General features: G+C 43.3%; 1 protein-coding gene across 1 annotated transcript in view; it reads left to right on the top strand.

Annotated features, from left to right (window-relative positions):
- The window catches only part of RYR3 (ryanodine receptor 3), a 523,406-nt gene that overhangs the window by 238,103 nt on the left and 271,732 nt on the right, over window positions 1-13,571 (top strand). The window contains exons 9-10 of the mRNA XM_027569112.2: window positions 2,887-2,961; window positions 5,528-5,684. Of these exons, the coding sequence (XP_027424913.1) occupies window positions 2,887-2,961; window positions 5,528-5,684 (232 nt within the window). The remainder of the gene's footprint in view (window positions 1-2,886; window positions 2,962-5,527; window positions 5,685-13,571) is intronic.

Here is a 13,571-nt window from a genome sequence, read left to right as displayed (position 1 = left end):
GCTTGGAGGAGCTTGTCATTTGGTGGCATTCCTGTCAAGTACATGAACGAGAGCCTGAGTAAAAGGAAAAACTGCACAAATATTTGAAAGGAGATGCTAGGGAGAGTGAAACAGATGGAGAGGAATTCCCCGAATGGGCACCCTGAAGCAGGCATTGCATGCCATCACTGAAATAAGACAAAGGTGACCTTCCCTTGGTGGAGGATTCCACAGGATCTAATTTGTATTTGGAGGGAAGTAAATTCACAGATAAAAAAGCCATAGTCCTTTCATTTATAAGGAGGCATGAAGGGGTTGAAACTTTGTAAGGAAGCATGAAGGGGTGAGCAAGCAGCTATTCATTATACTGGGACCTGCATTTTTGTATCAGCTGGTCTCTCAATCACAAGAGGATACTTTAGCATTGGCTGTCTAGGTGAAGTGAGTGATAAGCCCTCCTCATTGTCTTGTGTCATCAGGTAAATCCTCAGAACTGGCCAGGATGGCCAGGAATACTGAAATCTGGGAGAACCCAAAAGAATAGAAAATCAGGAATGCACTAAAAGAGGTCAGCAGACCTTCAGGCATGCAGGTGATGCCACAGGGAGGGTGCTGACTTTCCAGTGGAAATCATTTCTATTCCTTCTAAAGCCTGAAAGCAAGCCAGGTGGAGAGGCTGACCCTCCCAGGGTGCAAACCTGAAAGCAGCAATCTAGCAACCTGAGCTCTGGTCTTTGGCTCTGCCTCTGGCTTGTCAAGCCCCCTGGGGTAAGTGTCTTAACCTCTCGCAGCCAAGGCTGAGCTGTCAGCCCAGCTTTCAAAGCATCTCAGCTCACCACCCACTCCTCTCCTTGGGTAATTGTTTTAGAGAATGGGAACAGGTTGTTTCAACCTCTGTAACCTTACAAGATTAAATGGAGCAAGCTGCCCGAATTTCCCAGGTGGGAGGGACTAACCTTCGAGAATTCCTCAGATGTCAGAGGGAGAGAGTTCTCTGATCCGGTGACATAGGGTGAACTGTTCTACCCTCTTCACCTGGGAGGCCCTTCCAATTCTCACTGAGTGGGGAGAAGCAGGAGTGAAAACCTCAGCAAGTTTGTGTGACTTGTGAGGTGTCATCACCGTTCTAGACCCGGCACAGGGACACCTGGGCAGTTAGAGCTCTCGAGTCCCACAAGATTTCTTTCTCAATCTTTACTGCTTGTTTCCTGATCACACGTACATTTGAAAAAGGTTTAGAATGTGTTCTATCATCCCACCACCCAGAGGTAGCCACTATTAATGCAGTGTTTCGTTGTGTTTCTGTGTCATGTGTTTTTCTATGCATGATGGAAACATCTGTATTTAAACAAAGTTCGGATAAATTAGTACTACACAGTATTTTGTACATCTGTGAACATCTTTGTGCACGTCAAAAAAAATGCATTAACTTCTCACAACCATTCTGTGACTTACATAACCAAATTAGACTCATTTTACAGATGACGAAGCCGAGTACAGAGCTGTGAAGGGACCTGACAAGGTCACACAGCTAACAGACTCACACTCAGGTCTGCCTGGCCCCCAAGCTGGTATTTTCAACCAACTCCTAATTATGGTACTTCTTCAGATAAAAAATAAGAATTGCACATTTTCTCCTCACCTCTATTGATGACCTGTTGTCTCAAAATCTAGATCAAGATTCTTCTGGAGCTCGAGTGATTCAGTTATGGTATACACAAATCTTCTGTGGTGGGATTTTAAATTAGTGAAATTGGTGAGATTAAATGTGGTTAAGTGATCAGTCTTGATCTAAGGTCACAACATTCTCAAAAAGAGTCTGGATTCCATATACCAGGTAATCTGGGACCACTCTTCATGAGATATACTCTTCAACAAGAATCGGTCACTTATATAGGTAGGTTGGTCACCTATTGTATGGAATGAAAAACAGAGTTCACTAATCATCAGATAAATGTCTGGCAAACCCAAATCAAGGGCCATTTTACAGAATACCTGACCACAACTCCTCAAAATTGTCAAAGTCGTGGAAAACAAGGGAAGTCTAAGAACAGACCAAAGGAAACGAGGGAGAATAGGACAGCTAAATGCATTGTGGTATTCCTGGATTGGATCCTGGAACAGGAAGAAAATACTGATAGAAAAATTGCTGAAATCCAAGTAAAGTCTTGGGTTTAGCTAGTCATGACCTAACAATGTTGGTTTCTTCGTTTTGACAAGGGTAGCATGTACATCTTAGATACAGTGCAAGATCACATTAGGGGATACCAAGTGAAAGTGTGCAACTCTTTGTCTTTGCAACTTCTTTGTAAACCTAAAATCATTCCAAAATAAACATTTTATTTAAAAATATATTAAAAGATTAACACAGGAAAGGAGACAACAGTATAGTGATCAAGTTATGACCACTAGAGCAGCTGAGCATAAAGCTTTGCTCCAGACTTCCTAGAATAATGGAAATGAATTCATACCCTATTGCCTACGTGTTTTAAAAGGACAGATGCGTTTTTGAAAAGTACAAATACATTTTTGAAAAATGTAAAACTACAAGGAACTTAACCTAAAAGAATCAGAGCATTTGGTATCTGCTCTGATGGTATGTGATGAGGCTGTGTTGATTCCTGATGTGGAAATGGAGACAGTCCTTTTTGTTGTACACCTGAGGTCCATGAGTGTCCTCGATCCCTATATGGTGAGCACTTCCCTCCCCTTCAGCACCTTTTTTCCCTCCTAAGAGATTGAGCCTGGAAAATTGTGCTTCTCTTTGACTCACGCTCTCAGTTTTGCTGACTACATGAGGGCTTGGAAAGAACAGCGGGGATTGAACAGCCTCTGCAGGGAGCTGTTCCCACCCCAGTGCTGATCAGTGTCATGCTCAGAGGAGCTAATCTCCAACTCTGCTCGCAGGAGGATATTCTATGAAGCTGGGGGAGCTGGGACACGAGCCAGATCTCTGTGGAGAGTGGAACCCCTTCGGATAAGGTAATGGAGGGTCAGGGTGGTGCTCTTTTCAAGATAATTTTATTTTGCTGTCCTGTCTGTTCTCTTAAAAATTTCACTGATTCCACATCACCAGGCAAACTCTCACAAGTTCCTTGGCCCAGAGCTGTTTTGAAATTTTCCTGACTTTGTTTTTAAACAACAGCAGCACACACACGCACAGAGAGAGAGAGAGGGAGATTGGGAGAATGAGAGAATGAGAATTTCCAAGACTTCTGTTTTGATTCTGAAGCCCTGAACCCAGCCCCCAACTCCTGCTCCCCTTCTGGGGGCCAGGTTATAGAAGGCGAGCTTGGACAGTCCGCTGAAAGCCATCAAAGTACTTCTCCCATTTGTTTCCTTAAGCAGATTCTCTGAAACCCAGCTAGTGTTTCTCTTCTCAGTAGTTGTGTTGGCTCCACTGGAATGTTGGCTTTAAATGAGACTAGTGATTGTGATGGCATGAGGTTGAGAAGATTAAAACACCACTGGAGAGGTAGCCATGAGGAAAACCATATTTACTGGACTTGTCAGAAACACTATTGTACCTGGGTGAAAGGAACAGGAGGCTGAGACTTGAGCTGTGCACTTGAGGAAAAACACGTGGTCTTCAAACGTCACACCACAAAGGGGGATCCAGTAAGCTCTGGGCCATTATTTTGCCAAGAGGGATTGCAAGTCAGGCTAGAGCTAAACTAGCTGCTTGGGATAACAGAGGAGGGACAGTGTCTGTTTTCCTTCTCTGCTCTTCCTGCCAGCTCGCTCCTCAGCCTCCCTCTGAACATATGTTCATGGAAAATGTCTCTCTCGTGAGGGTGTATGCCCCCAACGTGGTTTTCAAGATAATCCATTATAGATCAGGAGAAAATACTAGAACTTATACACATAATACATAAATACATTTACATTTTTTACTGAGAAACTCTTCGGAGGTTACTGGTTTAAAGAATACTGCTTTTAAGGAGCACCCACTTGGTAGCTGGCTTGGAGCATTTATATTCTCTTTCCAGCCCTGTTAAAATGCTTGCTCTAACATAATCTTAGGATATTAAGCCTTGCTTAATGGGCTTTTTTACAAAGTCAAAGTAGGTATGTATATATAATAGTTCCAGTTATGGTTGTTTATTTCCCCAGAGGCCTAACCATGAGATTTTATTCTAAAAGATTTTATTCCAACTCAAAAGATAGTGAGTTTCAAGTTAGTCAGTGGATAATTTCTTGCCTAACTCTTATTGTAACTTTCGTTGAATGCCAACAGTTTGATGTAAGACCATTGAAGGGTTACCATTTCAACAGGAGGTCTCCCTCATCTAAATCATCTTATCTTGCTTCACTTTTTTTCCACAGAATGGATCACCCTCTAATACAAAAATACACACACGCACATACACACACACACACACACACACACACACACACACTTCTTTATTATCTACCTCTCCCTGGCAAGTGTAGGTTGCACAAGTATTTTTACCATTTCTCTTGAAGAAAGGATTCTTTGTGGTAGTAAAGTTTGAGTTGAGATAGTACATTAGGGATGGCTTTGCTTTTCCAGAAATGAGTTTCCCTTATAAGGCATTCTTTTTGTGGTTTTTTTATATCAAGAAACTTCAGTGGAGTGAAGGGAAAATTGGAAGCTTGGGACTTCTAGTTACATTAAATCATTGACTTGTCCCAGGATCATCTTTCTTGTTGGTGTTCTTTTTCCCCCCCTTTTATTTTTATTGACGTATAATTAACATACGGTATTATAGTAGTTTCAGATGTACAATATGACTCAACAGTTCTATACATTTACTCAGTGTTCCTTAAGATAAGTGTACACTTAATCCCCTTTATTTTACCCATCCCCCATCCACCTCACTCTACCAACCACCAGTTCTCTGTATTTAAAAGTCTATTTTTTGTCCTTTTCTTTTTGTTCATTTGTTTTGTTTCTTGAATTTTACATATGAGCAAAATCATAAGGTATTTGTCTTTCTCTGACTGATTTCACTTAACATTATACCCACTGGATCCATCCATGGCAAGAGCTCATTCTTTTTTGATAGCTAAATAATAGTCCATTGTATATATGTATGTACACACACACACACACACACGCCCCATATCTTTTTAATCCACTCATCTATGGTTGGAGACTTGGGTTGCTTTCATATCTTGGCTATTATAGATAATGGTGCAGTAAACATAGGGGTGCCTTTATCTCTTTGAATTAGTGTCTTCTCATTCTTCGGGTAAATATCTAGTGCTGGAATTACTGGATCATGTGGTAATTCCATTTTTAATTTTCTGAGGGACCTCCACACTGTCTTCCACAGTGGCTGCGCCAGTTTACGTTCCCTCCCATGGTGCACAAGGGTGCCTCCTTGTTGGTGTTGAGAGGCTGCAAGAGAAGTACCATGCTGAGTTGTCAGGAGACCCGAAATCCTAGAGCAAGCCAGGAGACGAGAGTTTTGTCCCTCCAGGGGATAAACCACAGAGGGATTAGAATTCTGCTAGTGTGTGGAAGAAAGCCCAGGATAGATATTGAAATAGACTGAGTTTCTCGGCTCTTCTCTCTGCACAGTTGGAGTGGCAGTAACATCAGATGGGGCCAGGCTTTCCGGCTCCGGCATCTCACCACAGGCCACTACCTGGCCTTGACAGAGGACCAGGGCCTTATACTGCAGGACCGGGCGAAGTCAGACACCAAGTCCACAGCCTTCTCTTTCCGGGCCTCCAAGGTAAGGGGTGAGGAAGTGGACTTTGACCTCATTTTAAAAGTGAAAGCTCTGAGCCCTCTAGGCGGAACTGTGACCAAAAAGAAAGTGGACTGGAACGAGATGGAATTGGAAATTAGACCTATGAGAAACACTGTCTTCTTCTAGCTTTTGAATTGAGTTTACAGGGGAATGGGGGCCGTGGAGGCAGGTTTAAGTCTTAAGAGAGAGACTTCAAAGAAGAGTGGAAAGCCCCAGAAAATAAATGGGCAGTGTTGTTCAGAGGTTAATGAAAGATGATGCTGTTGCTTGATATGTTCTAAGTTGTTTTTAATACTTTTAAGCATATGCTTTAGTCCTATAAGACAATGATGATGTAGAGGCACGAGTTTCAGTGCTACATGGGGTTAAATCAAGGAAGCGATTTCTTTCAGAAAGATGTAGAGAAGGCGTCAGTCTGGACATGACCTCATCTTGTAGTTATCTGTATTATACAAAGTCACCAGTACCTTCCTCATGCATTCCCTCGGAGGTCTCTTCCCTCCACTTCTCTTAGTTCTCACCCATCCATCCCCATCCTTCATTAAAAGTGGACCCTGGGCTAGTTAGGTTAACCGCAAACATGTAGCTTTGCCTTTTGATGTGTATGTAGACAGCAGTTTTTTTGCAGTCTCCTATCTTTAATGTCCAGTCAGGCTTTAACTCTGCATCACTACAAACCGGATCTAGTTGGATGGTCAGAACTGCATGCTGAGCTGACTTCTGACAGAGAGTTGGATGCTCTGTCACTTTATGATTGTTCTGGAAAGATCATCCAAGCTTAGGAAAGTCTGTGCTCAGTCGCAGGCCTAGTTATCTGGGAGTCGGCACCTAACAAGGCAGTTCGACATCTCCTTTGGGGGCTTCATCTCTAGTTTCATTCTTCTTGCTTTTTTCCAGAAATAGATCTTGATTTGTGTTCTCAACACGATTTCAGGAAAGGGTTGTTGATGATTCTGTTCATGTGGGACTTGGTGTGGAGCTGACAGCTGAATTTTCTGTGGGAAAGCTCTGCTTCTTAATGAATCAGAGGAGGACAGTCTTCCAGCCTTGCCCTCTTTTGAAGCAGGGGGCTCAGACTCCTTTCTTTTCCTTCTTTTTTTGGTCCCAGAGTCTTTCCTGGCAGAGAATCTCTGGCATATAAGTTTTTCTCCCCCAAATGGCTACATATCAGAGTTAAGCTATTTCCACACCTATATTTCCAACATTAAAATATATGAACTTCCAACCCTAAATTCTTCTCAAACATCACCTCCCATCTGCTTCTCTTTAAATGGTATTTTGGCTCCTTGACTTCATTCTGGTTTTCTGAGCACATCTCCTTTATGTTCCCTTCACTTTTGTTTTTTAAGATTCCCGGAAAAGAAAGATTTTAAGTACAAACATGATCTGTGTAGTACAACATTTTGGCCTCCGCGAAGTGGTTTACGGCAGTGTAACTTGCTAAAAGAACTGGTGAAACAAAGCAACAAAAAAGTCCGAAGAACAGAGACAAGCGAGATCACATTCTTCCCTAAGAGCCAACTTGGACATGGGGTGCTGTGGATGACAGCAAGTGTGGGAGGGCGAAAAAGAGATGGGGGGAAAAAAAAGAAATGACTCCTTCTGGCTGATGACCAAGTGAATTCCTTTCTAAGAATGCTAGCTTGGCTTTTTCATTCTTCGAGTGCTCTACCACAATCCCCTCAGCCCCCTCTAGACCTGCTGCCCTGGGGTGGATCCATGACTTTGCAGCCACTACTAGTTCAGAAAGGGGCTTCTCTGGTTACAGCAGGCATTCAGGTGGCCTTCCAGGCGGCTGGCAGCGTCCTGTTCCAAGGGGACTCTTCCATTCCATTCCTTTCTTGGCTCAGCCTTGTGGAGGATGGCTAAGCACTTGCCGAGGCCACTGGGGACAGCCAGAAGAACTCAGAGCACCACAGAGAGTCCTTCCACTTGGCACAGCTCCTGGCCTGTGAACACGCTTGCTTTCCAAAGGCCCATTGCTTAGCTCCCCAGGTCCTTCCATCTCTATGCACATGGAGGCAAGCAGCTGATGGCTGGAAGTCACCAAGGTACTGTGGGGACAGCCGGCATAGCAGAGCTGGACGTAAAAGTCACCCATGAGTCACATTGTCTTATGCACTTGGCAGTGTTGTTACATTTCACTGGAGTCACCACGTTAGAGATTTGAAATAACTCCCAGTGCCGCAGTACTCGGCCCAGCTACGTTCATTTCAGTGGGTGAGGAACTGAAGTCAAAATGACCTAGGCTCCGCGGCAGGCCAAGAAATGGCTGTGTTCCCCCCAGGAAATCGGGGCCTCCTTAGGACATTGTGTGGGCGGAGCATCTGACATCTTAGAATGTGAAGCTACACCGAAAGCAAGAATGTATGGAGAGCACGTTGCTCTGCCATACACAGTCCAGAGAGCTCTTGGGAGAAGAACACTAGAAATGCCTTGAGTGCTCTGGGGCCCCAGATTCCTCCCTAGTAAATGTATGTTTACCTTGCTGGGTGCCGGCTTTCCTCTGTAAATGCACACTCCAGTGTGCTCGCCCTCACCGGGGAGTAGTGAGGTTCCCCAGCAGAAGGAGACTTTTGGCTCTGCTTTTCAACAGTGGGAGGGCGCTGAGTCATCTGGCCAGTGCTTGCCTGTTACAGGTGTTACGGGATGGAGCGGATGGCTGACAGTAGTCGGAGGTACCATCTCAGGATATGGGTGGTGGCGCAGGGGTTGAGGGATCCCAAGGGGAAGGCTGGGAGGTAGAGGTACTGTGTCTTTAGTGCCTTTGTCAGTGGCGTTAGGGTGGGTATTCACCTGATTCTCTCTGTACGTTGGGGAATCTAGAACACAGTAAAAGAGACTCCCAGGAGGGTCACTCTTGGGGCTCATGTGTTCAGGGCAGCACTGGGTTCGCTGGGCTGTGAGTCATTTGGCACTGATGGGCTTCCCACTGCATGTTCCTGTCTGGCTGCGTTAGTGAGCAACAGCTATGACTCCTAAACTGGGGCCATGGGACAGCTGCAGGTGCATGTTAACATCCTTAGCAGTCTGCCCTTACAAGGAAGCGGCAGGTACACTGTGAATCTTGTACACGTGGATCGGACAGGGGTGTGAATGAGCCTTCATGAAAGGGAGTCAGAACTCAAACCTGTGGCAGTCGTGGGCCTGGCCTGGCTCAGATGAAATCAAACCGAGGTCTTTGAGCAAGTATGGGAAGCATGTAGAATAATGAGCAGGGAGTGACGTTGGTCAGTTTTTATCCCTCTCCTTCAGCAGGGTGATCCAAACCAAACTGGAGGTCTGGGATGTCTTGTTGCCTCTGAACTATAGCATCACACCTTATTCCTTTAATCGGAAGTGGTATTTGATAGAGTGTGGCTTCCAGGTCACCTAGATCTGGCCTTGACTCCCATCTGCTCTCTGTGAGACCTTGAACACAGCTCTTAATCTGGTTGCCCCTCATTTGAAATCTGTCATAAAATGTTAAGAGATGACCTCTGCCTGCCCTTCCATTCTCTCTATGCCACTTGCTCACAGTTGCCTTGAGCTCTGGCTTACTAAATATTTATCAGCCCTTGAACATGTTCTTTTTTCTCATTGCTCAACCTGTGCCTAGAATGCCTTTTACCCCTCCTAAACACCCCCACTCACGAACTCCTGCTCATCCTTCCAGACTAGTATCAGATGCCCTTTACAGGAGGAGGGCTCTTCCGTGGGCCTCCAGTAGGCCCCTGTCTGTGTTTCTGTAACAGCCATCACTCACTGGACCGGGAGCCCCTAGATGACAAGGATCACACATGCCCCCTTTTGATACCCCAGCACCTGGCATAATGTGTAGCAGGTGGTAAGTGTGGAAATTGCTCAAGGGATATAGGAATGTGGTCATACATTAAAACAGCCTCAAATCCATTTCATTTTAACCTCCATCATCATCATAGAAGTATCCTGTCATTGTGTAATCATTTTGGATCCTTATCTGCCTATCAGCATTCAAGGAGACAGATTCATTATTTTGAACATCGAAGTCAGATTTCTATGAACTTGATTTCACATTCATTTTCCCATTGTCTTGACATTGCAAGGCCATTCCCCAAGGATTGTCAGATAATGTGATTTAGTATTGCCATGCCAGAGGAAATATTATCTGTTTAGAAGTCATGTTTCCACATCATTTTACAGTGCTGAATTCCTTTCAGGGAAGAGTGAATTAGTGATATTAAATCAAGACTTATCACATGTAACCATTTATTTTATAGCTATTTTTCATGACTATACCATAAGTCTTGAATAGTTGAGATAGAATCTCAAAGTTTGCCTATTTTATTGCAGAAGGATGTAGAGCTATCATTGTTCCCAATGAGAGGAAATTTTTCCTCAGTTTATAAAAATGTTACGTTCAGTTGAGTCAACAATTATCAAATATCTAGTATGCGCTAAGCACTGTGTTCTTGGCCAAACATGACTTCCCTGCCTTTTAAAAGCTGTGCATGGAAAGCATCTCTGTAGACTGGCCTCATGTGCCCTTTAACCTTAGCAGCTCCTGGCAGTCAGAATCAAGATGGCAGCCGGACTGATGGGATATCCCTTAGGAAAACACTGGCTCTGTTTGTGCCAGCCCCCAGGCTTGCTCCGCTTCCTCACTGAGTTCTCAGCCAGGGAAGGAGATGGGTACAGAGGAAAGAGGGAAAAGGGAGAGGAGAAAACAACTACCTCAAGATTCAAACATCTAGAGACAACAGTTTTATTTCATTTCAAATAAACTCTACACAGTATTTTTTATTTTATCTTCCAAATTTTTAAATTCTAGTTAGTTAACATACAGTGTAATGTTGGTTTCAGGAGTAGAATTTAGTGATTCATCACTTACAAATAACACCCAGTGCTCATCATAATAAGTGCCCTCCTTAATACCCATCCCCCATCTAGCCTATCCCCCATCCACCTCCCTCCATCAACCCTCAGTTTATTCTCTATGGTTTGCCTCCCCCTCTCCCTCTTTTTTTTTTTTTTTTTTTTGCCCTTCCCACACATTCATCTGTTTTGTTTCCTAAATGCCGCATGTGAGTGAAATCATATGGTATTTTTCTTTCTCTGACTTATTTCACTTAGCATGATTCTGTCTAGCTCTGTATCACTGTAAATGGCAAGATTTCATTCTTTTTGATGGCCAAGTAATATCCCATTGTGTGTGCATATATATTGCATACACACACACACACACACACACACACCCTCCACCTCTTCTTTATCCATTCATTAGTCAATGGACACCTGGACTCTTTCTAGAGCTGGGCTATTGTTGATAATGCTGCTATAAACATTGGGGTGCATGTGCCCCTTCAAATCTATATATTTGTATCCTTTGGGTAAATACCTACTAGTGCAATTGCTGGGTCATAGGGTCGTTCTATTTTTAACTTTCTGAGGAACCTCCATACTGTTCTCTAGAGTGATTGTACCAGCTTGCATTCCCACCAACAGTGTAAGAGGGTTCCCCTTTCTCTGCATCCTCACCAATAGCTATTGTTTCCTGTGTTGTTAATTATAGCCATTCTGAAGTCTACACAGTATTTTTAAAATTTAAATCAATGATTCTCAAGTGTTTATTGTTCAAAGTGGACCAAATAGAGAAGCAGTCGAGGAAAACCATGGGCTTTGAAGTAGAAGAAGCCTGAGTGAGAATCCTGGCTCGGCCATTCCCTGGTCAGCCTTAATGTGTCTTTTTTTCCAAAAAATAGGGGTGAAGAAGTGTGTCTTGAAGGGTGGTTGTGAGGATTCAGTGAGAATAGGAAGACGACCTGGGAGTGTGTCTCCTTATCCATGAAATGGCAGTAGTGCTGCCTACCTCACGCTGATGGTGTAGGAATTGAAGGAGAAAGATGGAGGGAAGAGCCTGCTGGAGAAGTGTGCCTTCCCTAATGCAGATGAGTCTGGTCCCCCAGCGCCCAGTGAACAGCAGGGGCCTTTCTTTGGCCTCCCACCCAGCCAGGATCCTAGCAATGTCCTGCAGTGTGTGATTTCTTTAAGAACATTCTAAGACCTCCTATTCTAGATTAGAAATTTAGAAAAGGACTATATTTGCGGAGAAGTAAACCCAAAGGTTGTTTCTCAAGGTTTCTCCCGGGACACCTAGGAAGGGGCAGACTAACCAGGCCTTTCTTGATGGCTTACCCCAGCATCCATGAATGGGTCTCATCTTCCCATGTCTCATTTTCCCCCTGAAACATTTTTGGGTGCTTACAGTGTGTTGGAAAGGTACTTTGTTGTCCTCTGTGGACACAGGCAGTTTCAATATGTCAAATAACAAATTTCACTCTAATTAATAAACGTGAGTTAGGAGCTTCTCCGTTCCAGATATGCTACGTACTGATGGCATAGCTTAAAAATCAGCTGTCTCTAGCCTTGTTTCTTTTCAATCTATAATTCACACTGCTGCTGGAACAGCTATTCTAAGATGCAGCCCTGTGTTAGCCCCCTGCTTAAAATTCTCAGTGGCTTTCCATTGCCAACACTAGCTTTTCTCAAGAGGTATTCCAAACAATAATTTTATGAATTGTTTTTTTTAGAAAAAGCAGTTTGGCTGCCCCTGCTGCATTATGCAGAATTCAACAGGTTTTATTTTTTTTTTCTGTTGTTTGCTTTTTATTGTCGGACTCCTAACAATCTGTCTTATATAAGCCCTAACACTTCCTTTGACTCCTGGAAGAAGATAAAGAACTTGTCCAAAGTCCTCTTTTCCAGGAGGAAGTCCATTAATGTTGTGAGTTTGAGAAACATGTACCTATAGTACAAGGTGTACTTTGTCCAGAGTCCTTTGTGTTCAAGTCCCTTCCAGGACTTCAAGCACTCTCCTTGCCACACGACACCCATCTTACTAGAGCTAAGTCCTCTCCCCTCTTTCCTTTCTCACTTCTCACTCCCAGCCGAGCTCACATCGAGTATCTGTCTTACGTAAAATCGTCCCTCACTGTCAGGCACAATGAGGTCTTCTATCTCCCAAACTCCACTGGCACCTTGAATGTAGGCTATGTCACCTTGCTATCATTACTGGTTTGTATGTATGACCCTAAAGTTTATATGAGCCCAGAGCCATTTTTTCGTAAAATAATTGCATATGTTTTCAACCCGTCAGCCTTTTCTTCTTTATAATACCTTTTAAACAACTGAAACATTAATACAATTAATACTTAACTGTGCTAATGATAACCATTCAAAAAATTATGTTCCAATGACAAATGGGCTTTGGAATTCTATTTGATTTTGGATTCTGTTCCATTACTTAGCTACAGGACTTTGAGCAAATTACTCAAATTCTGCAAGCCTCAGTTTTATCACCTATAGAGTATGAGAAATGAAAACAGAAGGACCATTAAAAGGTTGAGAGAAAATGTTCTGAAAGTGTCATGCATAATATATGTCCCTTTGTAGGTCCTTGGTAAATTCACTGATGGTATTGCCATTGTGGAGTACTTAGCAAAATACTTTGCTCTAAGTAGGCACTAGACAAACACTAGTTGCAGTTCCTTTTCTTGTCCTCCTAGAAATCTTAAATCACTCTGGAGAGCAGCAACTTAATCGTCCAAACCAGGTATTTATTTAACACTTGTGATGTGGTCAGGACCATTTCATAAGTTCTTCATGGAGACAGGAGATGATGATGATTATCCTTCAACACCGAGTATCCTATTCCTCCTTAGAATCTACTCATCATCTAACATAGAGAAGGTTGACAGAGATATACAAATTGATGTGCACAGAACAATAAAACAAAAGCAGATTATTTGCAACCTATTTTAAGCAAAGACAAGCAAATCTCAGTCTTGTCCTTGGAGAGTTTTCAATCTGGTAGCGGACAGGAAGCATGCCAGCAAGGGAGTCCTATCACAG

The sequence above is a fragment of the Zalophus californianus genome, chromosome 6, assembly GCF_009762305.2.
Source record: "Zalophus californianus isolate mZalCal1 chromosome 6, mZalCal1.pri.v2, whole genome shotgun sequence".
NCBI classification, from domain to species: domain Eukaryota; kingdom Metazoa; phylum Chordata; class Mammalia; order Carnivora; family Otariidae; genus Zalophus; species Zalophus californianus.
The sequence above is the reverse complement of the archived record's forward strand: the minus strand, read 5'-3'. Positions and strand labels throughout refer to the sequence as shown.